Raw genomic sequence first — 26,447 nt, forward strand, 5'->3', positions numbered from 1 at the left:
AAGTCAACAGCCTGGACAGGGAGCCGTTGCGGGTTCTGAGGCTGGGTGGATCATGGGCCAAGAGCCCAGACCTCTTCAGAGACCAGGGTGCTTCTCCCGGCTGTTCACCATCAGCCAGAGCGCCCAGACGAGGGGCAATCCCTTCTGGCCTCTGTCTCCTTCTGTCAAAAGCAAGGAGGTTGGATGAGATGGTTCCTAAGGGTCCTCCCAGTCTGATGCTTTCTGCTCAACAGTTCAGTTTCACCAGGCAGGGCTTTTCTGCATTATCCTCTTTATGGGGCCATCTTTCCTCCTCATTTCTGAAAGTGCCATGTGGACATCATTCTTAGCTTATAAAAAACAGCAACTATCGCTTATAAACCCTGCTCTCATGCCCCAAACCTTTTGCATTGATGAAGATCAACAGCCCTCTTTCGTAGCATGGTCTGCTTTAACAATATGCCAAGTAATATCATCAGGCTTGTTACAGTCCCACGAGGCAGGACCCAAGAGGATTAGACAGGAAAAGCCAGGTTTCATTATTCGGTCTAGAATGTTTCTCCAGCCAAGAATCCAAGATGATGTTCACAATCCCTAAAGGTTAATTTCTTATTTCCTTTTTCTGTGAGCGCAGTAAGTACCTGTTTAATGAAGCACTCTACCCCAATATCCTTAATGAGCACTCATGTAAGCTTTGTTAATAAAATAAGGCTTTATTAAAATTTCAATTTTAATAAATAGTCGTTATCTCTGCAATGGGCCCCAAGCCCTGGTAAAAATACAGTGGTCTCTGGGACCGTTCAAAGGAACACGGTAAGCTCCAGTCTTCAGGGGCAAGAGCGGACTCTCCCCATCACCTTGCTGCGGTTTAAAGGCCTGAAGCTGAATTTTATTTTCTTAACCATGCTGAAGTCCACATGCACCTCAGTCAAGCCTCAAGATCTTACAAATAAAAGAACAGAAAAACAAAAACAGAGAAGCAGGCATAAGGAGGAACAGGTGATTTCCGTAGCTGCAGCACCCCAGAAACATCCGCTCGGAAGGCAGCTCAGCAAAAAGAAAGCCCAGTCGCGTTCTGCCTTCGCTGAAAGGCCTCGGAGAGGCTGTGAACTCAGTCGTTCGGACTTCCAGGGGAGAACTCGCATCTTCAGGATCTGTATTTCCAGATGAAGAACGGAACAGCAGGAAATCGAGGCTTAAGTAAGCCGTCTGTCTCTTGGGTTCAAATTCTGGAGCAAGACGAGTCAGGAGACCACGCACTGACTGCTTGTGTGGTTCATTTCTAGAGTGAATTTAGACTTAAAGAAGGATGGAGGTAAGGAGAGAGGCATCGAGGCTTCACGGTCCCGCAGCCCTGGGACGGGGCAGCCTGCTGGAGAAGAAGAGACCTTTCCAGTGGGGCTCCAGGCGGGAAGGAGCAGCTCCAGGAGGCGCCCGGGGGCGCCGCGCTCCTAGCTGCCGGCGCTCGTCTCCGCCAGCCTGCCGTTCATGACGGCGAAGGCGCCCACGCCCCCGGAGAACTCGTCGTCCGCAGGCGGCGTGCTCGCCCGGCGCGGGCGGCCGCTGGCCGCTTCGGACAGCTGCTTCTGGAGGGCGGCCAGGGAGGCCTTGTTGGCCGCCAGCAGGTCCTTCATGGAGACCATCTCGCCCGAGAGGCGCCGCGCGCCCGAGCTGCCGTCCGCCTCCGCGGCCCCGCGGGCCCCGCTGCGCACGCGGCCCGGCCCCACGGCGTTCCTGCGGGGCGGCCCGCCGCGGCCCCGGCCCCGCCGGCAGCCCGCGCCGGCCGCCCGGCCCAGGGCCCAGTTCACCGCCTGCCGGACGAGGATGGACACGACGTTGAACAGCGAGTAGAGGCAGCAGACGCCCGAGAGCAGGAGGACGAAGTTGGCCACGCGGTAGAGGCCCTGGCCGTCGTAGCGCGCCTGCTGGCCGCTGACCAGGTCCCCGAAGCCGATGGTGCTGAAGGCCACGAAGCAGAAGTAGAGCGCGTCCAGGTAGCCCCAGCCCTCGGCGGCCGCGTACAGGGCGGCGGCCCCGCAGCACAGCGCCAGGGAGGCGGCGCCCAGCGCCAGCAGCACGACGCGCACGGACGGCTTCCCGGCCGCCGCCGCCCGCCCCGGGCTCCGCGCGCGCCGGCCCGCCCGCCTCCCTGGCCGCCGGGCGCCGCACCACCTCGTGACGTGGGCGATGCCGGTGATCAGGCGCTCCAGGAAGAGGTTGAAGAACAGGAGGGTGCTGGAGCACCCGAGGAGGCCGTAGCCGATCAGGAAGACCTTCCCGCCCACTGTCGCTGGAGTGGCCATCCCAAACCCTGCAGGAGACAGAAATCGGAGGAGAGTGAGGGCCGGCTTGGCCGCGAATGGGGTCAGAGTCTCGGCCTTGATGGCCGGCGGTGGGGCTTCCCTGGTGGCTCAGCTGGTGGAGAATCTGCCTGCAATGCGGGAGACCTGGGTTCCATCCCTGGGTGGAGAAGATCCCCGGGAGCAGGGATAGCCTCCCCACGCCAATATTCTTGGGCTTCTCTGGTGGCTCAGCTGGTAAAGAATCCGCCTGCAATGCGGGAGACCCCGCTTCCATCCCTGAGTCGGGAAGATGCCCTGGAGAAAAGAAAGGCTACCCACTCCAGTATTCTGGCCTGGAGAAGTCCATGGGGTTACAAAGAGTCAGACTTTCACTTCCCTTCACTTCAGGTTTAAGAAAAAGCTAATGAGGGGGCTTCCCTGATAGCTCAGTTGGTATAGAATCCGCCTGCAATGCGGGAGACCTGGGCTCGATGCCTGGGTCGGGAAGATCTCCTGGAGAAGAGAAGGGCTACCCACTCCGGTGTTTTGGCCTGGAGAATCCCAGGGACTGTATAGCCCACGGGGTCACAAAGAGTCGGACACGACTGAGCGACTTTCACTTCAGAGGACCTAAAGAAACAGTTCCCTTAAAAACACTCCGTCCCAGCCTTTCTAGGAATGGGAGGGAGAATTCCCACTTCCTTTTGAAGACATGAAGTGTTGATCAGAGCTGGGCTGCTCAAAGCAGGTATGGTGTGGCACTGCCAATCAGAAAAAGACACCTCTTCCTCCAAGTGGGCTCCAAGCCAGTGACAATGGCCTGGTGGTGAGAACATGGACTGCATTCCAGCCCCCCTCCCAATTCTGCTAGATGTTCTTGTACAGTAGACAACCCGAACAACCAGACTGAACAGACATTATTCAGAGAGATACACAAAGGCTCTATAAAGAAGTCTTACAGAGACTCATGGGAATTCACTTACTCTACAAACACTTATTGGCTGCCATTCCAGGAACTGGGACTAGAATGGCGGGAAAAGGCAGATCTGGTCCCTGCCTTCATGGAGCTCTCATGTAGTAAAGTGTTTATTCTGTGATAGGCGTTGTGCTGGAGAATGTATAGGGTCCTACGGGAAATGCTAAGACGGAAACCGTTCTCAGATTTAGGGTCTGGGAAGTGAAGTCTAAACAGAAAGCTAAAGAAGAATCTGGCAGGCAAGGCAAGGAGGTGCGTGTGTGCGCACACTCGGGTGTGGTGCTGGTGATGCTTCAGACAGAAACAGCACATGCCAGCAGATGTGGAAATCAACATTTTTCTCAAGATTTCCCCATCTTTTAAACAAAATTCTCATGTTCTGGGAGTGCTGAGGGATTGGTGGTTAGAGTTTGATAAAGTCTCTCTTGCCTTTGTCTCTTCCTGTTCACAATTGTGACCTTCTTGACCTTTCTACTCCCACACACAGACATGTAATTAAGAATACCAATTGTAGGACAGTGGACACCACTAAGAAAAAGGAGAAACGAAAGAGGAAGACACTCAGCACTTGCCACTCAGGGGCGCTAAGCTTCAGCCCACCCTGAGGGACACAAATTCCTTCCAAGTAACTGATTCAGTAAACCTAAGGGATCTTATTTGTCTGAGGGGACAGGCATCAAAGTCCTTTTGAAAAAAAAAAACAAACACATCATTTGAAAAGTAAGTCCTCAGCATGCCTCCCTGGGTTCCGTTTTTAAAATTCAAATCAAACCTCGCTGTTTGCATAATCAGGTCCTGTCTCCTAGCTGGGGCCCCATCGCCGGGATCTCTTGGATTCGCCCACAATCCTCTTTCCTGGTAACAGCCTGCTATCGGCAAACAAACGCTTTGCTTTGTTGCTGTGGCTGAGCCGGTGGGGCCCCCAGCGTATCCACCGACGGAGTCAGATCCGACCTGTCCGTGAGCTCCTGAGATTGTAACTGCTGCTCCCTGAGGGGGCGCCAGAGGGCCGCCTTTCCCCAACACCCGGATGCGCACACCGTGTTAATGTTGCAGTTCAGTTCAGTTCAGTCGCTCAGTCGTGTCGACTATTTGCAACCCCATGAATCGCAGCACTCCAGGCCTCCCTGTCCATCACCAGCTCCTGGAGTTTACTCAAACCCATGTCCATTGAGTCGGTGATGCCATCCAATCATCTCATCCATGTTGACCCCTTCTCCTCCTGCCCCCAATCCCTCCCAGCATCAGAGTCTTTTCCAATGAGTCAACTCTTCGCATGAAGTGGCCAAAGTATTGGAGTTTCAGCTTTAGCATCATTCCTTCCAAAGAACACCCAGGGCCGATCTCCTTTAGAATGGACTGGTTGGATCTCCTTGCAGTCCAAGGGACTCTCAAGAGTCTTCTCCAACACCACAGTTCAAAAGCATCAGTTCTTTGGCGCTCAGCTTTCTTCACAGTCCAACTCTCACATCCATACATGACCACTGGAAAAACCATAGCCTTGACTAGACGGACCTTTGTTGGCAAAGTAATGTCTCTGCTTTTTAATATGCTATCTAGGTCAGTCATAACTTTCCTTCCAAGGAGTAAGTGTCTTTTAATTTCATGGCTGCAATCACCATCTGCAGTGATTTTGGAGCCCCAAAAAACAAAGTCTGACACTGTTTCCACTGTTTCCCCATCTATTTTCCATAAAGTGATGGGACAAGATGCCATGATCTTCGTTTTCTGAATGCTGAGCTTTAGGCCAACTTTTTCACTCTCCTCTTTCACTTTCATCAAGAGGCTCTTTAGTTCTTCTTCACTTTCTGCCATAAGGGTGGTGTCAGCTGCATATCTGAGGTTATTGATATTTCTCCCGGCAATCTTGATTCCAGCTTGTGCTTCTTCCAGTCCAGTGTTTCTCATGATGTACTCTGCATAGAAGTTAAATAAGCAGAGTGACAATATACAGCCTTGATGTACTCCTTTTCCTATTTGGAACCAGTCTGTTGTTCCATGTCCAGTCCTAACTGTTGCTTCCTGACCTGCATGTAGGTTTCTCAAGAGGCAGGTCAGGTGGTCTGGTATTCCCATCTCTTTCAGAATTTTCCACAGTTTATTGTGATCCACACAGTCAAAGGCTTTGGCATAGTCAATAAAGCAGAAATAGATGTTTTTCTGGAACTCTCTTGCTTTTCCCATGATCCAGCAGATGTTGGCATTTTGATCTCTGGTTCTCTGCCTTTTCTAAAACCAGCTTGAACATCTGGAAGTTCATGGTTCACGTATTGCTGAAGCCTGGCTTGGAGAATTTTGAGCATTACTTTACTAGCGTGTGAGATGACTGCAATTGTGTGGTAGTTTGAGTATTCTTTGGCATTGCCTTTCTTTGGGATTAGAATGAAAACTGACCTTTTCCAGTCCTGCAGCCACTGCTGAGTTTTCCAAATTTGCTGGCATATTGAGTGCAGCACTTTCACAGCATCGTCTTTCAGGATTTGAAATAGCTCAACTGGAATTCCATCACCTCCACTAGCTTTGTTCGTAGTGATTCTTTCTAAGGCCCACTTGACTTCACATTCCAGGATGTCTGGCTCTAGGTGAGTGATCACACCATCATGATTATCTGGGTCATGAAGATCTTTTTTGTACAGTTCTTCTATGTATTCTTGCCACCTCTTCTTAATATCTTCTGCTTCTGTTAGGCCCATACCATTTCTGTCCTTTATCAAGCCCATCTTTGCATGAAATGTTCCCTTGGTATCTAATTTTCTTGAAGAGATCTCGAGTCTTTCCCATTCTGTTGTTTTCCTCTATTTCTTTGCATTGATCACTGAAGAAGGCTTTCTTATCTCTCCTTGCTATTCTTTGGAACTCTGCATTCAGATGTTTATATCTTTCCTTTTCTCCTTTGCTTTTCACTTCTCTTCTTTTCACAGCTATTTGTAAGGCCTCCCCAGACAGCCATTTTGCTTTTTTGCATTTCTTTTTCTTGGGGATGGTCTTGATCCCTGTCTCCTGTACAGTGTCACGAACCTCAGTCCATAGTTCATTAGGCACTCTATCTATCAGATCTAGTCCCTTAAATCTATTTCTCACTTCCACTGTATAATCATAAGAGGTTTGATTTAGGTCATACCTGAATGGTCTAGTGATTTTCCCTATTTTCTTCAATTTAAGTCTGAATTTGGCAATAAGGAGTTTATGATCTGAGCCACAGTCAGCTCCTGGTCTTGTTTTTGCTGACTGTATAGAGCTTCTCCATCTTTGGCTGCAAGGAATATAATCAATCTGATTTCGGTGTTGACCATCTGGTGATGTCTATGCGTAGAGTCTTCTTTTGTGTTGTTGGAAGAGGGTGTTTGCTATGATCAGTGTGTTCTCTTGGCAAAACTCTATTAGCCTTTGCCCTGCTTCATTCCGTATTCCAAGGCCAAATTTGCCTGTTACCCCAGGTGTTTCTTGACTTCCTACTTTTGCATTCTAGTCCCCTATAATGAAAAGGACATCTTTTGGGGGTGTTAGTTCTAAAAGGTCTTGTAGGTCTTCATAGAACTGTTCAACTTCAGCTTCTTCAGCATTGCTGGTTGGGGCACAGGCTTGGATTACTGTGCTATTGAATGGTTTGCCTTGGAAAGGAATAGAGTTACTATTTAGTTTTCCAATTAAATTCAACTATCCTTTCTCAGCTTGTTAGTCATTCAATTGTATCTGACTCTGTGTGACCCCATGGACTGTAGTCCGCCAGGCTCCTCTGTCCATGGGATTCTCCAGGCAAGAAAACTGGAGTGGGTTGCCATTTCTTTCTACAGGGATCTTCTTGACCCAAGGCTAGAACCCCTGTCTCCTGCACTGCAGGCAGATTCTTTACCGCCTGAGCCACCAGGGAAGTCCTAAACCACATTACAGGACATTAATAGCATGAGCTACTCCTTAGCATATAATTAATTCCTCCAAGAGGCTGGAGGAAGACACCACATCTTAGCTTTTTAGCTGGATGGCATGGAGTGGAAGGAGCAGGATGACCTGGTAAGGAAGGAACAAGGGACTGGGGATAATTCTGCTGGCAGGTATAATTCTGGTCCTTAGTGGTAGAATGTCAGACCATCATCTCTTCTCTGGAACTCTTGTTTTGAAACTTAAAGGTGCTCAGTGACTCTTGGCAATGTAGGCTTCATTATTAGATATCCTCGTTTGATGTAAGGAATTCTGTCTTTGTTGTCTTGTCTTTGTTAGTATCTTTAGTTCTTATCCCCAAGCTCGAGTTGAAATGAGGCGGCTGAAGTAGCGGAGGATTAAGAAAATACTGAGTTTACAGACTGAACTGAGAGCGGTGGTTTTTTCTACCTAGTCCAGGAACACAGCGGGGTTGGCGAAGTGTTGAGTGACTGGTTCCTGATCTAGGGGCGCAGGGGCACCTCCTCCGGCTCAGTGAATTCCTGAAGCCAGTAAAGCTTCTGCATGTCCCTGCATGAAGACGATGTAAAAAGGAAACCTGGAGTCCTTACCCAAGGCTGTAAAGCTAGCAGGGTACTTCGGCTCTCTTCACTGAAACAGAACTGAGGCAACACGCAGGAAAAAGGAGCAGTGTTTATCTGGGGCCATTTATTGACCCAACAACATTCCAGAAACTGGGTAAAGTCACTGAAATGGGCATAGCCCAGAAACAGCAGCAGCTGTATACACAGAGGGGCGAGAGGAAACACTTGCCAATGATCAGAGGAGAACTTACTTGTGTAATGCAGGGTTCAAGAGGGCCGTTTTCTTGTAGTGAATCATCCTTTCTGGGCTGCCCTGGTGTTCCAGGGGCTTCCCTGGGGTCTCAGACAGTAAAGCGTCTGCCCACAATGCGGGAGACCTGAGTTCCATCCCTGGTCGGGAAGACCCCCTGGAGAAGGAAATGGCAACCCACTCCAGGATTCTTGCCTGGAGAGTTCCATGGACAGAGGAGCCTGGTGCTACAGTCCAGGGCTCGCAAAGAGTTGGACACAACCGAGCGGCTTCACTTCCTGATGGTCCAGTAGTTAAGAATCCATCTTGCAATGCAAAGGACACCAGTTCGATCCCTGGCCCAAGAAGATCCCACACGTCACAGGGCGGTAGGGCCCATGTGCCCCAATGACTGGGCCCACACACCACAACCACCAGGGCCCACACACCACAACACCAAAGCCCACACACCACAGCCACCAAAACCCACACACTATAACCACCAAAGCCCACACACCACAGCCACCAAAACCCACACACACCACAACACCAAAGCCCACACACCACAACACCAAAGCCCACACACCACAACACCAAAGCCCACACACCATAACCACCAAAGCCCACACACACAACACCAAAGCCCCCACACCACAGCCACGGGGGCCCACGGGCCCTGAGCCTGAGTTCCACAGCCCGAGACGCCACTGCGGTGAGAAGTCTGCACATGGCAACGAGAGGGATCCCCGACCCACCGTGAGTAGAGAAAACTCTGCATGGCAGTGGGGACCCAGTGCTGCTGACAATATGTTAGTATTGAAAAGCCTTCCTTCCTGACGCAAAGAGGACTCAATGATTCTCCTCTTGGTGAGCAGAGCAAAGGGAGTGAATGTAGCTCCCGACCTGGCGTGCTGCAGTCCACGGGGTTCAAAGAGCCGGACACGGCTGAGCGACTGAACCACGACCAGCAAAGGCAAGAGCAATAACTCACTGCGCGGCTGTCAGCTTCGGGACCTGGCGCCAGGCGCCTGGGCCACACCAGGATGGCCTGGACGGGGTCCTCCTTCTGGGAGCCCGGCATCCAGACTGGGACAGATAAACTGCCTCCACAAATCAAGGCAGGGTGAGGCCAGGGCTGTAGCAAAGCATGATGGTCCTGCCCTGGCTTCAGGGCCCCGGATGCAGCCTTCCTTGGGACAAATGCCCGTGATACATAGGGGGACAGTGCTGAAGGCAGCTGACATGCTTGATAAGCTGATGTTTTTCTAATGAGTGAGACTCCTAGTGATGCTATGACATGTTCCAGAGACTGACAGATTGATTGAGGATTGAAGTACAGCTGTTTTCCAATACTGGGCTATTTCCTTCTGTTCAGCAAAGTGGCTCATCTACACGTATACCCACACCCTCTCCTTGTCAGAGTTGCTTCCCATTCAGGTCACCGCAGGCCGCTGGGTCTCATCCCTGTGCTGTCCAGCAGGCTCCCATTAGCTCTCTATTTTCACATGTGTCACCTCCCACCGTGCTAACCAGGTTTGTTCTCTACATCTGAGACTATTTCTGCTTTGCAAATAACTTCATCTACACTATTTTTCTGGGCTTCCCAGGCTCAGTGGTAAAGAATCCACCTGCCAATGCGAGACACATGGGTTCGATCCCTGGGTGGGAAAGAGCCCCTGGAGTAGAAAATTGCAACTCATTCCAATATTCTTCCCTGGAAAATTCTGTAGACAGTTCATGGGGGTTGCAAAGAGTTGGACATGACTGGCATGCACGCATACCATTTTTTATAGATTCCACAAATAAGTGACGATATATTTTTCTCTTTCTGACTGACTTCAGTCTCTATGACAATCTCTAGGTCCATCCACATCTCTGCAAATGGCATTCCTTTCTCATTCCTTTTTATGGCTGAGTAATACACACCACATCATCTTTATTCCTGTTGATTGTTCCAGGAATTTAAAATCTCCAGATTCTTTCTTGTTTGGCTGGTTTTAAAACATTCAACTTTATGAAAGAAGGGATAATTCATGACTGTTGATTACCTACCGAATTTTCATGATCACTGCCCTCTTTTTAATCAGCAAAAATAACAGAAGACGGTACAAGCAGTGGTGTTCACAGAAGCAACCGGAGACCGCTTCCCGGTGGTTGCAGTTAGAGGTGTTTCCATAGCTCGGACTTCTCTCAGAGCTCAAAAGTGTGTCAGCTAATAAGGCAGGCTTTTTCATAGAAAGTCTCCCCTTTTTTGAGCCCCCTATTACTGGGCATTACGAACGCCTTGGATTGGAAATAATAAGCCTCAGGGTCCTCCTCGGTGGGGAAAAGGGCACAGGCGTTATCAGAAGCATGCTGTCTGCCCGGTTCACTGACTCCTCATCCCCACGCCGCTCCCAGCGGTGAAGCCAAGTTAGACCCGAGGCCTGTCTCGTCTCCAGGCCCGTGACCTCCCACCTGACTGCACGGCCGGGGAGCGGCCGACGTCAGACGCCGACGCCGCCGTCCTCACTGACTCAGACGCACAACGCGGAACGTACGTGCCCCTCCCAACACGCGCTGCCGTTCAGTCGGTGTTAAAGGCCTGTTGCGCCCACGCATTTGGTCCCCTCGTGTTTCACACACGCACGACGGTGATTGTCAGAGGGGGTGCTTTCCAGTGTATGCGTCCCTGAGCTTCAGGTCTGAGGTCACGGGGCTTGTGTCCAGCCCCCGAGTCTGGGAGCGCACGGCCCAGCTGACTGGGGGTCGCGGGCACAGTGTGGTCTGGAGGCCGAGGCGGGGCTCACCTGGTGGTCTGCTTCCGTCTGGCCCCCTTGACTACTCCAGATCTGTTTCCGATGTGATTGCAACCTCAGGGTGGCTCCTGATCCTGGGTGTGTCCTTGGGGTCTGGAAGGAAGTGGCAGGCCTGGCCAGGGGCCCGCCACCCCCACAGAACCCCTCACCTGGACCACGAGGACAGAGCAAGACCTGCCGTCTCCTGCCCCTTGAGCACATACTGTCTAAATATTCTCTCAAAAACTTAATTAGGGTGAAAAATCGAAAAGTTTCATGTTATACTTTTCAAGTATACACAAAGCTAGAGAGAACACAACAATAAACTCGTGTTTCCTGGTTTTGGCAGCTGTCAACATCTTGCCAATCATGTTTCTCCTATCCCACCCCACCCCCTTTACTTGCTGGAGCTTTTTAAAGTATTGATAAACCCTAGACAGCATGCCATCTCATCCATTAATAATGATGCATCTGTAACTGACAAGCACCTTATTTTCCCGATGTAACCACTATGTCATTATCACACCTAACTAGATTAACACCAGTTCCACAACACTAAGTAACACCCAGTCCATACTCCAGTCTCTCGAAACTGCGCAGATCACCGGTACGAATCAGGATCCTAACAGTCCACGCAGTATACCTGTTAGGTCTCTTTCCTTTGTTCACAGTCTCCCTTCCCATTTTTCTTTTTTTATGCCACTGAGTTGTTGATCAAATGTGTCCTGTAGATTTTCATCATAATTTTTTCTAGAAACATTTGGGGAAAAATGTGTATTATGAGAGTGCCCTCAGATGCAGTAGCAAATCTCAAACACTGTGCAGAGACCTACAAATGAGCATGCATTGTCTAGAAAGCAATTTGAGAATATGTATCGGACATCTTAAAAATATTTATATCTTTTTATTTATAATTTTTAAGGAATATTCTTCAAAACTATCAGAAATGTGACTAATTATGTACACTGATGTCACCCTGTCTTTACTTTTAACAGTGAAAATCTTTAGCAACCTAAATGGCAGGTAATAGGGCTGCAACCAAGTAAAAGTAGCCGCTAAGATGAAGCTGTTAGAATTACATACACACAACAGAACTAAAACAAGTAATTCTAAAATCTATATGAAACCACAAAAGACCGAGAATCGCCAAAGCAGTCCTGAGGAAAAAGAAAGAAGCAGGCTGCAACATCCTTCCAGACTTCAGACAACACCGCAAAGCTCCAGCGATCAAGCAGAGGGGTCCTTGCACAAAAACAGACCTGTGGACCAGCCGAGCAGAGCAGAACGCCAGACACAAAGCCACCCACCTACGGCCAAGTAATTGTCGGCAAATGAGGCGAGAACACACAATGGGGAAAATACAGCTTCTTCAGCAAGTGGCGCTAGGAAACTCGACAGCCGCGTGTAAACCAGGGAAGCTAGAACATTGTCACACCACACACAAAAGTAAACTCAGAACGGCTTAAGATTTAAATACGAGACACGACACCATAAAGCTCCTAAAAGAGGAAACAGGAAAACATTCTCTGACATAAATCGTAGCAATGTTTTCTTAGGTCTGTCTCCCAAGGCAATAAAAATAAAAGCAAAAATAAACAAATGGGACCTAATCAAATTTACAAGGCTTTGCACAGCAAAGTGAAGTGAAAGTCGCTCAGTCGTGTCCGACTCTTTGAGACCCCATGGACTATAGCGTCCACGGGATTCTCCAGGCCAGAATACTGGAGTGAGTAGCCTTTCCCTTCTCTAGGGGATCTTCCCAACCCAGGGATCGAACCCAGGTCTCCTGTATTTCAGGCAGATTCTAACTGAGCCAAATGAAACGACCATCTACAGACTAAGAGGAAATATCACCAATGATGTGACCAGCAAGGGCTTAGTTTCCAAAATGTACAAACAGCTCATACAATTCAATAATAAAAAAAAATCCAGGTGAAACATGGGCAGAAGAAATAAATGGACATTCTTCCAAAGAAAACATACGGATGGCCAACAGACACACGAGAACAACAGAGGTTCCTCAGGAAACTGAAAACAGCTGGCGTGTGGGCCAGCGGTCCCACTCCTGGGCAAGTATCTGGGCAAACTGTGATCTGAAAAGATGCCCGCACGCCTGTGTTCACGGCAGCGCTGTCCACAGTTCACAGCCAAACGCCCCTCAACAGACGAGTGGATAAAGAAGACGCGGCCTATATAAATAGTGGGAAACCACTCAGCCATCAAGAAGAATGACATAATGTTATCTGCAGCAACACGGATAGATCCAGAGATGGTCATACTAAGTGAAGAGAATCAGGAAGAGAAAGAGAAAGGCAAAGAGCACGCGACACCACTTATATGTGAAACCTGAAACGTGACGCGCACGAGTTTATCTATGAAACAAGCAGACTCATAGGGAATAGACTGCTGGCTGTCAAGGGGAGGGTGTGGGAGGGATGGAGTGAGTGTGGGGTCAGCAGACACCAAGTGGTATATGCAGAGTGCGGCGACAAGAGTCCTGCCGCACAGCACAGGAGACTGCGCAACACCCAACAAGAGCCCTACCGCACAGCACAGGAGACCGCTCAGCACCCAACAAGAGTCCTGCCGCACAGCACAGGAGACCGCTCAACACCCTGTAGTAGACCATGATGGAAAATATGAAGAGAATGCATACCCACATATTTGTAACTGAATCGCTACGCTATGCAGCAGAAATTAACACATCACAGACAACTGTCCTTCAATAAAATAAAAATTTAAAAAGTCCATATATATGATATACATATACATTATGTACAAAATAAGCTAGAAGGATACATACACAGGGAATATAGGCAATATCCTATGACTATAAATGGAGTATAACCTATAAAAAGTGTGCATCACTATATCGTACACCTGCAGCTTATATTGTATATCAACTATACCTCAATTTAAAAATTACATGGACACCTATGGCTGATTCGTGTTGAGGTTTAACAGAAAAAACAAAATTCTGTAAAGCTACTACCTTTCAATTAAAAAATAAATAAAAAATTTAAAAATTACACATACAAAGAATTTTTAACAACTAGAGAAAATGTTAAATGGAAAAAAGCAGAGCCAAGATGTGTCTACAGAAAGACTCTAGTCTGGATCACCTTCATTGATTATTTGTTGGATGAAAGAGTGAACCTCACAAAATGTACTTATGCAGTTCTCTGTATTGTAGCAGTTAAGGTGTTTTTGGATGCCAGTAGGGTTAGGGTTACGGCACCCCACTCCAGTACTCTTGCCTGGAAATTCCCATGGACGGAGGAGCCTGGTAGGCTGCAGTCCATGGGGTCGCTAGGAGTTGGACACGACTGAGCGACTTCACTTTCACTTTTCACTTTCATGCATTGGAGAAGGAAATGGCAACCCACTCCAGTGTTCTTGCCTGGAGAATCCCAGGGACGGGGGAGCCTGGTGGGCTGCCATCTATGGGGTCGCAGAGTCAGACACGACTGAAGCGACTTAGCAGCAGTAGCAGCAGCAGCAACAATCGTAAAAAAGGGTGGCTTAAACACGAAGGGGATGTATTATCTCATAGAACATGGCATTTGGAGACAGGGCAGCTCCAGGAACAGTTAATTAGGTGGCTTTGGAACATGATCTATGAGCCCGATCACTTCACCTTTTCTGACTTTGGCTCCATCAGCATGTTGGCTAGCCACCCATGCCAGCAGCTTCAGGAGTGACCCCCTCACACACCCGTGTCCAGAGTCGACACGTGTTTTGTTCCTGCCTTGCTTACATCTTATCAGAGCAGAGAAGCCTTTCCAGAAGCCCCATGGCAAAATTTCCATCGTATACCAGCAACAAGCAGCAACAAGTCACAAGCCCGCTTCTCAAACTAGTTACCTACGGAAGGCGTGGATTTCTTCTCAGACTGGTTAGGGTTTACCAGCATCCCCGAAAAAGGGATGGGCCCCAGAACCAACAATGTCTGCCAATACAGAGAAAAAACAAACAGAAAGAGACAAAGTCTTAATCAGGTCATTTTAGGTGGTGATGGCGTGGGTGATGTAATTGCTTCTTAATGTTTTCTATCTTTCATCACTTTTTTTTTAAGCCTACAGTACCCAGTGTGGCAGGCCATGGGTTTTTTTTTTTTTTTTTTTTTTAATCTTTAATTACTTTTAAACTGAAAAAAATATGTTAAAATATTTTGAAAATATTCTGGGACATTTCTTCAGATTGCATGTAAACACCTGCCCGGAAGAAGCATTCCTCTTGGTTTATCTCATTACACTAAGAAATCAAACTTTGACTTGAATAAATGTCTTCATAATCTTTCTTTGATTCAGAAATGCCTCTTTGTGTGGGATGAAAGGAGTTTGTGGATTTTTTTTTTCCCAAAAGACCCTTCAATTTCAAAAGACCCTTCAATTGAAGGGACCATTCAGTTGGGATGGGAAAAGGAGGCAAGAGCAGACCCCGGGGATTGTTCTTGGGTGGGGTGGGGAGGGGGTTCCAATGATGGAAACCTCACTAGGCGCACTGTCTCTACACAGACCTTGGAACCACAACTGTTAGAGCTTAGGGGCTCCACAGCTTTCACACCCAAGCTGTGGTTACAGGCGAGGAAACCGAGGCCACTGCCCAGGCAACCTTCTGAGTGAGGCCTGGCCTGAGCCCTGCCCTACCCTTGTTGCCTGGGTCGGTTGTTCCAAAGGCCATTTTGAACAGACTGCTCCCAGGCCTGCAAGCGCTCGAGGGGAGGAAGCCTCCTTCCTTTCCCGAGAACCCTGGGCGACCTAGAGACCTGCTCTGATCAACAGAACACGGTAGAAGGGAGGCTGCAGCAGTTCCAGGCTTAAATGGCAAGAAGCCCCCAAACTTTGTCTTTCCCTCCCCGGACCTCTGAGCCACCGTGTAGGAAGCGTGACCCCTTAGCTGCAGAAGGAGGCCTGGCCTCAGCCATCCCAGCCCGCGCAGATGCGAGTGAAGCCTCCAGGACCTTCAGCCGCAGTCACGCTCCCAGCTGAGTGCCGTGCGTGAGTTACACCAGCTGATACCTCGTGGAGCCAAACAACCAGCAGCTGAGCCCACAGAGCCACACAATTGTGAGAAACGTCCCAAGTTGTTTAAGCTGCTGTTAATACTTTGGGGTGGTTTGCTACATAGATAATGAAATGTCTTCTCTTTGGGACTTGCAATTTTTTCAGGGGACTCCCAGGAACTTCAAGAGGAGGCCTGCAAGGGATTTGGAATTTAATAGAAAGTCCACCCGTTAATGAAGCAAGTTGTTGAATCTTTTTGACGTTAAGGAACAGACATGCGCTGAGGGCGATGGTGGGTCGGTTGTCTCCAGTTTGGGTTGTTACGAACAGTGTTTCTACAGACATTCTGGTTCATGTCTTCTGGTGCACACACCACCCATGTCTCTCACATATACTTACTTAGGAGGGGGACTGCTGACTCACAGGACGTGTATATGGTCAGCAGAGTGAAGTGCTGACTCACGCTGCCCACACCAATGTTTGAGAGTTCCGGTTCCTCACAGTCTTGCCAGTATAACCATGCTGGTGGGTACACAGTGATTTAAATGGCACCTCCTTGATGTCTACAAAGTTGAGCAGCTTTTCATACACTTCGTGGTCACTTGGACACCCTCTTGAGGACCTGTTTAATTATTCCGTCCTTTCCCTCTTTGCTTGTTGACTTCCAGGGGACAGAAATAATGAGGCTCCAGGCCTCCAGGGCTGCTGAAAGCACGCGAGGCTTGCTTGGTGCACTCATTCGCACGAGGCGCTGGCATCTACGCACTCTGTTTGGCCACCCTTGTATCATGCCCAGCACTCACTTCTCCAATGGCGAATCGCTTCTAACATTCCCCATGCTACCCAGGATTCCCCCTGGCGCAGCCTTTCCTGACAATATTCATAGTGCCAAGCAGCCACCTCTCGAGAACGGACTCCAGGAGAGACACTGCTATTTGACGACTAACCGCCTCGAGGGTGTGAACTGAGGCTAACTTACACAACCCACTCTTACCTGTTTATAGTGAGGTGTTTCACGATAAATGGCCACTCAGAAAATATAATCATACCAGAAACGGCTACCGTTAACACCCTGGCCAGGATTTTTATTTGACAAGCCAGTCTGAACCCTCTAACGGGAAGCTGTGGCTGGGTACCAAATGCTGGCACAGCACGTAGGAGAGAAATGACTTCCATTCACCTCCCCCTGAGTCAGCCCTGCACTCAGGCAAGCGGCAAGAGGACCACTCAAAGCCCTCTATGAAGACTTTCCAGACCCTTCAAAGCCACTCCTTTCCTGTCCCAAAGGCTGTTCGCTGAGTTCTGCAAGAGGAATTCTTCTGCCAAACAAGTCTCTTTGGCTCCGTGGGGTTTCACACGTCCCCATGTTTGTGGTCACCCGGGTCCTCCTTATAGACTGAGAAGGCAGCCCCTGCAGTTCCTAAAGTCTAGCTAAGACCGTCTCTCCTTTGGCTTGGTTCTTGCTTTACAACCAACTACTAGAAAATGACCAAGAAGGGACGATGGGACACAGAACTCGCTTTCTCTGGCTTCTCTGAGTTTTCCTTCCTGGTCTGGCATTGTCCCCTGTGGCTCCTGTATGTGGAATAAATTATGGCTGCTCAGCACAGCCTCAGCGGAAGCTCCAGTACTTTGGCCACCTGATGCGAAGAGCTGACTCATTGGAAGAGACCCTGATGCTGGGAAAGATTGAAGGGGGCGACAGAGGATGAGATGGTTGGATGGCATCACCAGCTCAATGGACACGAGTTTGAACAAACTCCGAGAGATGGTGAGGGACAGGGGAGCCTGGCGTGCTGCAGGCTATGGTGTTGCAAAAAGCGGGATACGACTTCGCGATCAAATGGCGACAAAACGCTGTGCTAAGCGCAGAGGCATGGGGTAGTTAGAGACAGTTTCTGCCGCCCAGGAGCATCCAACCCGATCCAGAAGGTGAAGCGCTGGAGACAACACACGAGGAGGAAACCTGCGCTTATCAGGTGGAGCAGACGCCTCCCTGAGCCCCTGCCTGACACGAAAGACGGGCGGAAGCCTTCCGTCAAGCTCCAGGAAGAATGGAAGGTCTGAGCACGCCTTCATTTACAGGGTGAAAATTCACCGAGAAGTGAATAAAGTAGAAGGGAACTACAGTCACCCAGGACAGAAGCTTTGAAGTCGAGTACTCACGAAAACTCCCTGAGGAGCTGCTTAAAAACTGAGGATTTCCAGGCCTCACCCAGAGATTCTGACTCAGGAGGTCCGATGAGGCCAGAAAACCCGCGTTTAAACCAGCACCACAGTGACTGTGATAAACGCACCGTGGTGCCGCTTAGAAAACGCCACCCGCTGCGGTCAGAGCACGGGGCGGGGGCTGGAGACAGCGGGCATGTCTGCCTGGGAAGGTTCGAAAGCAAGCCCCCCCCTCTCACCGCATTTACCCCCCAAAAATCCCAGTGAAGGGTTAATACTTCTGGGGTCCTAGAGGCAAAAGTGAAAGTGAAAGTCACTCAGTCTTGTCAGACTGTTTGCGACCCCATGGACTACACAGTCCATGGAACTCTCCAGGCCAGAATCCTGGAGTGGGTAGCCTTGCCCTTCTCCAGGGGATCTTCCCAACCCAGGGGTCGAACCCAGGTCTCCCACATTGCAGGTGGATTCTTCACCAGCTGAGCCCCAGGGAAGCCCAAGAATACTGGAGTGGGTAGCCTTTCCCTTCTCCAGGGGATCTTCCGGACCCAGGAATCAAGCCTGGGTCTCCTGTATTGCAGGCGGGTTCTCTACCAGCTGAACCATGAGGGAAGCCTAGAGGCAAAGGCAGCCCCGTTTCTTTCGTCTATTAATACACAACACGGAACCCCCTTCAGGTGGCACGTGGTATCAAAATGAGCTCTCTTGGAAGCCCTGGGTTAACGGTGGGGCCGTAGCAGCTGCAGCCATGGTGGAGCTGCTCCACTTCTTTGGATTGAAATGTTTTCTAAAATATTCAAGGACTTTTTACTGCGTGCGTCACTTACACTGACTAAGGAAATGAAGCATGGAAGGGGCACCTCCCAGCCAGGCCATCCCCTGGTGGATGCTGTGCACGATTTAGTTTTTGTAAGTGGTTTTGGATTATCGCAGGGCTGAGGGGAGGGACGTGAGGAGTGTGAGCGAGGGCTGAGGTGGGCACTGGTCCTGAGTCAGCTTTCTCGACGGGCCTCTGCTGAGCGCCGGGCAGGCTCACTTCAGTGAAGGAGCAGACCTGGGGCTTCTCAGGGGCTCAGCAGTAGAGAACCCGCCTGCCAGTGCCAGAGACGCGGGAGATGTGGGTTTGATACCTGGGTTGGGAGATACCCTGGAGGAGGAAACGGCAACCCTCTCCAGTATTCGTGGCTGGAAAATCCCACGGACAGAGGAGCCTGGCAGGCTATATATAGTCCCTGGGGTTGTAAAGAGTTGGACACGACTGAACGACTGTGCACACACACACACACACGCAGTCGTGTTCCAGGCAGCGCTCCTCACCTGTGTACCTGACCCCCTGGCACCAAAACCGCCTGGGAGCCTGTTAGGTGCAGACCCTGAGCCTTGCCCAGTGGAGCGTGTCTCTGGGGCTGGGCCCAGTCTCCTGCCCGTATCATCAGTTACCCTCAAGCAGGAGAACCACTGTTCTGGCTTTCCATTGAAGACAGGCTTGCTCAGCAATGTCACAGACCAAGAGAGGACTGAGACAGCTCTTGGCCTTTAGGAAGTCGGTAACTGCATTGTTTACAGCGATGTCATTGACGAATGCGCGATCTAGTGATGAGAAAAACAACGGACGTAGGTCGGCTTTAGGAATTTCCTCCTCCGTTCTACGACCTGCTGCCTTAGTGTTAAAGCTCTCTGGGTCCTTACGCACAAGGCTACTTGACTGTTCCCTCCAGCTCCCTGAGGCGCGCCGAACAGGGTCCAGTGAGGATGAGACGGAGGCTGGCGCTTTACACTGTGAGCCAGCACGGTGCTGAGCGCTTTACAGGAAAGTGCTTCAATCCTCATCCACCCTTGAGAAGTAGGAATATCATCCCCCCCCCAAGTAAAGAATCCACCTACAATGCAGGAGACCCCGGTTCAATTCCTGGGCCGGGGAGATCCGCTGGAGAAGGGATAGGCTACCCACTCCAGTGTTCTCGGGCTTCCCTGGTGGCTCAGCTGGTAAAGAATCTGCCTGCAGTGCGGGAAACCTGGGTTCAATCCCTGGGTTGGGAAGATCCCCTGGAGAAGGGCAAAGCTACCCACTCCAGGATTCTGGCCTGGAGAAGTCCATGAACTGTATAGTTCATGGGGTTGCAAAGAGACAGATGTGACTGAGCGACCTGCACTCTCACTCTCCTGACACAGGAGAAATCTAAGTCCCCAGAGGCTAGGAAAGCTGCTGAAAGCCGCTCAGCACACCAGTTAGAGGCTGGGTTCTAGTGCAGACTATGAATGCCCTAAGGGTGTGACGGCCACACCTCGTTCTGGTTGCCCCTTTGGTAAATGGGGGTAGGATGGCCCAGATGTACTCTAAGGAACTTCAAGTTCAAATATGCTGTGATTCAAGAAGGCAGGGCGTGAATCTGAGCTCATTAGCTCCTTCTGTTGTATTCGACAGTCCCAGGATTCTGGGGTGAGCTCACCTTAGGTATCCACAGCTCTCCTACCAGTCGGGTGGGTGAACCTATCGCCTCCCTGTTGGTAACATTCCTCAACCACAAAGACATCACAGCTGATTTAAAGTGTCTCATAATGCACCAAGCAGGCCAAAGGTATTCTCAGTGTCCACCTGTGATAGGTACGCTTGTGGACTCCAAAGTTAGGCGTCCTTCCTAAAGTTAAGGACATTTGTAGAATGTGCTATTTTTAGGATTATGACTCCTTTCTCATCTCAGTAACAGTAAAGCAGGCTTGACGAAAGATTATGATATTATGTGTAGTAAAGACCAAACTATTCTCCAGGTAACTCTAAACTAAGGGACGTTTCTACACTCTTTAGCAATAAGTATTTCATAAGTCAAAAATAAATGACTGATGTCCTGACTATAAAAGCAGAAAACAGGGATGTGACCAAAAAAAGGACTCTTCACATCATTTCATTACTTTTAAGTCACAGTGAGTTTTGTCCTCAGTCCAGTTCAGTCGATCAGTCGTGTCCGACTCTTCTCGACCCCGTGAACCGCAGCACGCCAGGCCTTCCTGTCCATCCGCAACTCCCAGAGTCCACCCAAACCCATGTCCATCGAGTCGGTGATGCCATCCAGCCATCCCATCCTCTGTCGTCCCCTTCTCCTCCTGCCCCCAATCCCTCCCAGCATCAGGGTCTTTTCCAATGAGTCAACTCTTCGCCAAAGGCCAAAGTATTGGAGTTTCAGCCTCAACATCAGTCCTTCCAATGAACACCCAGGGCTGATCTCCTTTAGGATGCACTGGCTGGTTTTGTCCTCAGAAGGTAACAAAATTGGCCTCATGGGAATCAGACTATGTCAGCTCCCAAAGAGGAATTTTACAAATTTCATTTTCCTGAGAGATCCACGGAGTCCTGGGGGCATCAGTTCTGTGTTTAATGCTGTCTCAAGCTCCCTTTCTCCTCACAAACCTTTAGCTAGTGTGACAGTAGGAATAAATGCTATCATTATTTCTGATTTTACCCTCATTTTCAAAGGGAAAGTCATTGAATTTACTTATCTCAAGTAGATGTCCCAATTCCAGGGCTTCGTAACTTTGAAATCCTGAAACTACCCCCTTAGAAGCCAGCACCTATAATTACGTTCTCTTGTGAACAAAACTGCCCTCCCCCAGACTTTAAGAAACGGCTCAATTAAGTAGAATGTTAGCGCAACACAGGTGGTGACTGATGGAAGGTGTTTTTCTTCAACATGAGTGAGGGGATCTGGCTGCAAGACGTTTTGAGGCATTATGAAAACGTGTGTGTGTGCACGCGTGCATGTGTGTGCACGTGTGTGTAACCATGTGTGTGCTCAGTTCTCGGTTGTATCCAGCTCTTTGAGAGCCCATGGATCGTAGCCCACTAGACTCTTCTGTCCATGGGATTCTTTAAGCAAGAATACTGGAGTGTGTTGCCATTTCCTCCTCTAGGGGTTCTTCCCGATCCAGGGATCTGACCTGCATCTCCTGCGTCTCCTACATTGGCAGGCAGATTCTTTCCCACTGAGCCACCTGGAAAGCCCTTATTAGATAAAGCACAAGCAAACCCACCTGCCTTTGTGAATTTCTTGCTGCTGATGAGACGGCTGCAAGGAGCGGCGGTAGCTGCTGTACCCAACAGTGGTGCCCACCTGTTCTGTGCAACCTGGGTGGCTTCCAGCCCACCTTCTCGCCACCTCCCTCTTTCCAGAGCAGCAGCCTCTGAGCTCCTTTACAGGATCCTAGTGCTTCTGGAAATCTAGGGTGAAAGTCAAAGACCTGGAGAGTATTGCTGTCTCTCTCACCTTTTACGGAGAAGGCGATGGCACCCCACTCCAGTACTCTTGCCTGGAAAATCCCATGGGCGGAGGAGCCTGGTAGGCTGCAGTCCATGGGGTCGCAAAGAGTCGGACATGTCTGAGCAACTTCACTTTCACTTTTCACTTTCATGCATTGGAGAAGGAAATGGCAACCCACCCCAGTGTTCTTGCCTGGAGAATCCCAGGGATGGGGGAGCCTGGTGGGCTGCCGTCTACGGGGTTGCACAGAGTCGGACACGACTGAAGTGACTTAGCAGCAGCAGCAGCATGATGTAACGAGAATGAAGGAAGCATGCCCCACACAAGCTAAACAACAGAATCATGTAAGACTAAAGAAATATATGTCATTTATAACATCACACGCTTTTCCCCACTCTGTATTTATTCCCTATAAACTCATGAAATTTCCTCCATTATGGACTAAGGGTTTCTGTCCTCTCCAAACGTATATGTTGAAACCACATCCCCTCAAAGCAATGCATCAGGAGGTGGGACCCTTGGGAAGTGAATAGGTTTGGATGAGGTCATGAGGGTGGAGCCCTCATGAGATTCTCCATGAGCCCTCATGGGATTCTCGCCTTTTTGAGATTCACCAGCGAGAGCTAGTTTCTTCTCGACTTTCCACCCGGTACGGAGACAAGGAGAAGACAGCAGTGTGAAATCCCTCAGAGGGCCGTCACTCAGAAGCCAAGCAGCCTCGAGAACTGGGAGAGAGGAGACTTCAGTTGCTCATTAGTCACCCCGTCCATGGTACTCGTTACAGCAGCCTGAGCTAAGGCAGAATGTTACTACTCTACCAATACCTACCCATCATTACCCAGAATGTCCTAGAAACATTTGGCAGACATCCTCACCCTTTCAATGAAAAGTAGCTCCAGGAATCAAAGCTCCCTGCAGAAAAATCAAGGTTTTCTTTCCCGTTCTCCCTCGTTTCTTCTTCCCTCTTTTCCCTCCCATTTCTTTAAAAGAGTCCTTAGAGACTCAAACCTCATTCTTTGAAGAGGCCCCTTCCAGGCTTTACCTAAATGAGTCATACTGCTCTGTAATAAACTGTTCATTGAGGGAGCTCTGTTGGGGCCTTTTCTTAAGAATATTTAATTTTTGGTATTATTAGTTTCAGAAAGCAATATGACTTTCTTTTGCCCAAAGCCAGTAGACAACCAGTCTCAGGGAACACAGTGATGTTTGGGCACAAACGGAGTCAGTGTAAGAGCTGCCAGAGGGGCTGTCTGGAAGATACAGAGTAGCAGAATGGCCTTTCAGCTAGTCAGGGGAAAGAAAGGCCTGATTCACTCATTTTTCCACTGAAGGAAGAAACCCCGAAGACAAACATTTCCGGTGAACTCAGGCTATGAACCCAAACGCAAGGGTCTTCAGTAAGTTACCTTCAAAAATGGAAATGTGAACTTAAAAGTCAGAGAACAAGTCTGAGGAGCCCAGTGCAAACCAGAATCCGGGTGCACCCTGCACCTGGCGTGCATCTGTCAACGACGCTGCTTATGCTGAGCGGTGTCAGATTTGACCGCAAAATCATGGGGCTGGAAAAGGGCAAAGCTACTGGTCACCCACTGGGGGCTGGGGAGATGAGTGAGCAGCTGTTCACTAGACACAAGGCCTTGAAGAGAGCGGTTCAAACCCTACACTGTATCTCCGGGACGCTCCTACCGAGTGTGCTTTCAAGGGAGGCCTCCGGAAACCGACGCAGAGGGGTTTTCTTTCCATGACATCACTTCCGCTTTTACTGGCAAAACAGGCTCTGCAGTCGAGTTAAAGTTCCATACTTCTACCTTCCTCTTCTTTCCCTCGTGCATCTAAAGAGCCCCTTCTCCTTGACGGGTCACCTGTGTTCTCCCCACTTACTCATCCATTCGACAAACGTCTCCTGAGCGTGTACTCTGTGCCAGGTGCTGAGCTAACTGTGATTAGTAAATAAGATATCGGTAAATAAGTAAGATATGGATGGCTCAAATGGTAAAGTATCCTCCAGCAATGCGGGAGACCTGGGTTCGATCCCTGGGTGGGAAGATCCCCTGGAGGAGGGCGTGGCAACCCACTCCAGGATTCTTGCCTGGAGAATCCCATGGACAGAGGAGCCTGGCGGGCTACAGTCCATGGGGTCACAAGGAGTCGCACACGACTGAGCGACTAAGCACAGGACAAATAAGATATCACCTTCAGCTTCCCTCAGCCATATTTCTTCCAGAGTTTATACTTTCTTCTCCACCCGTTTCTGCTTCATTGCCTAAATTTCTTCACAAGTTCATCAGCTTCTTGTGTCTCTTGTGAATTCCTATGCACATCCAGTCCATTGTCCAGTAAGGGTAGCTACCGTTTTTCTTATTGATTTGTGAGAGCTCTTCAGAGATTTCTAAGATACTAACTCATCATCTTTTACATATATAGAAATAGTTTTCCTAATTTATGTCTTTTATTTTTAGATCATTTTTTGTTGCTATGCCAAACTTTAATTTTTATGTAGAAAATGTAGAAAAATCCATCAACTTCCATCAATCTTTTTTTTTTCTTTTTCCATTAATCTTCTTTTGTGGCTTTTCACTTCAGGAGTTACGGAGAGAAAAGTCCTTCCTTACCCCATATACTGGTAATTCACTTACAGTTTGAATTTTAAAATTTGATAATTCATTCTTCTTAACTGTAAGGATCTAATGTTTTAAAAAGTACTAGTTTGTTTTTCTCAGCACTATTTTTAGTTAACGTTTTTGTTGAGATAATTGCAAACTGATAAGCAATCATAAGAATACAGAATGTGCTTATACTTTACCAAGTTTTTTGCTAATATTTTACAAAATTACAGTATAATATCATGACCAGGATATTAACATTGTGTATTTAGTTCTACACAATTTTGTCACATGTGTAGGCTCTTTCATGTCAAGAAGAGCCTATTTTTAAGTAGTCCATTGTTTTTCCACTCTCTTGAAATGTCACTCTTACCAGAGGCAACATTCTTAAATTTGTATTTTGATTCCACAGTCTGTTCCATTGATCTGTCTATGCTGAGACTGGTACCCCACCCAAATAATTCTTTTTTTTTAATATCCTTGATGACTTTTCCCTCTTCCTTCTCCCTTATTCTTTTCCTTTTTTCTTTTCAAAAACGCACAGCTAACTTCATGCAAAATTTCCCTGATGTGTTTTAGAATTATTTGGTTAAGCTCCAGAAAAAATACTTGGATTTTGATTAGATTGCCTTATGTTTAGAGATTCATTTGTAGAGAAATGACATCTTACTAAAAAAAACTTTTCCCACCAGGAACACACTGTATCTCTAGAAGTCTTTAAAAATAAGCCTTAGTAGAATTTTGCAACTTCCTCATAAGAATCCATCACAAATCTTACGGCACCGAATTCTGTCCCTTAACTTTTGCAGATGATGTGGATGAGGCCTTTCCCTCCACCATATGTAACTTTTTGCTCTCTGTTTTATCGTTTTTACTGATGCATTGTTGATTGACAAAATTATATTAGTTTCAGGTGTACAACATAATGATTCAACACTTCCATAAACTATACTCCATTCAAAATTAAATTATTATAAAATATTGGCTGCATTCCCTGTGTTGTACAGTATACCCATGTAGCTTATTTCAGACGTGTTAGTTTGTACCTCTTAATCCCCATCCTGTTTTGCCCCTCCCCCCTCCCGCATCCCACTGGTAACCATTAGTCTGCTCTTTGTATTTGAGTCTGCTTTTTTGTTATATTCATCCGTTTGCTTTATTTTTTGGATTCCACATATGTGATATCACACAGTATTTGTCTTTCTCTGACTTTCCTCACTAACTGTAATACCCTTCAAGTCCGTCCATGTTGCTGCATATGGCAACATTTCATTCTCTTTTAAAGTAATATTCCATGGTGTATATATACCATATTTTCCTTATCCACACCTCTGTTGACGGACACTTACATACGCTGCTTTGAACGTGGTGGGGGAGGGGGGTATATGTATCTTTTCAAATTAGTGTTTTCATTTTCTTTGGATTATGTACCCAGGTGTGGAATTGCTGAATCCTATGGTAGTTTTATTTCTAGTTTTGTTATGGGCTTCCCCCTCTGCTCTGCAAGAAAACCCCCAAACAAAACCAAAACATGCATCTCCATCCTTCAAGGCCATTGCCAAATGCCTTCCTGCTTTGCTCCCGCCCGGACCTCACTGTGTCAGCTGTTGATGAACTCTTGCCCATTCCAAGACTGTGAGCTCAGCACATAACAGATACCCCAACTTTTAAAGTTTAATCGTCAACTTAAAAAATCAGCTCTCTCTTTCTGCT

The 26,447-nt window shown here is 48.5% G+C and overlaps 1 protein-coding gene across 1 annotated transcript in view; it reads right to left on the reverse strand.

Moving 5' to 3' along the window:
• Window positions 1-673: 673 nt before the first annotated feature.
• Window positions 674-26,447, reverse strand: part of KCNK13 (potassium two pore domain channel subfamily K member 13) — a 107,288-nt gene continuing 81,514 nt past the window's right edge. The window contains exon 2 of the mRNA XM_070378366.1: window positions 674-2,290. Within this exon, the coding sequence (XP_070234467.1) occupies window positions 1,431-2,290 (860 nt within the window). The 3' untranslated portion in view covers window positions 674-1,430. The remainder of the gene's footprint in view (window positions 2,291-26,447) is intronic.

This window comes from Bos mutus, chromosome 10, assembly GCF_027580195.1.
Source record: "Bos mutus isolate GX-2022 chromosome 10, NWIPB_WYAK_1.1, whole genome shotgun sequence".
NCBI classification, from domain to species: Eukaryota; Metazoa; Chordata; class Mammalia; order Artiodactyla; family Bovidae; genus Bos; species Bos mutus.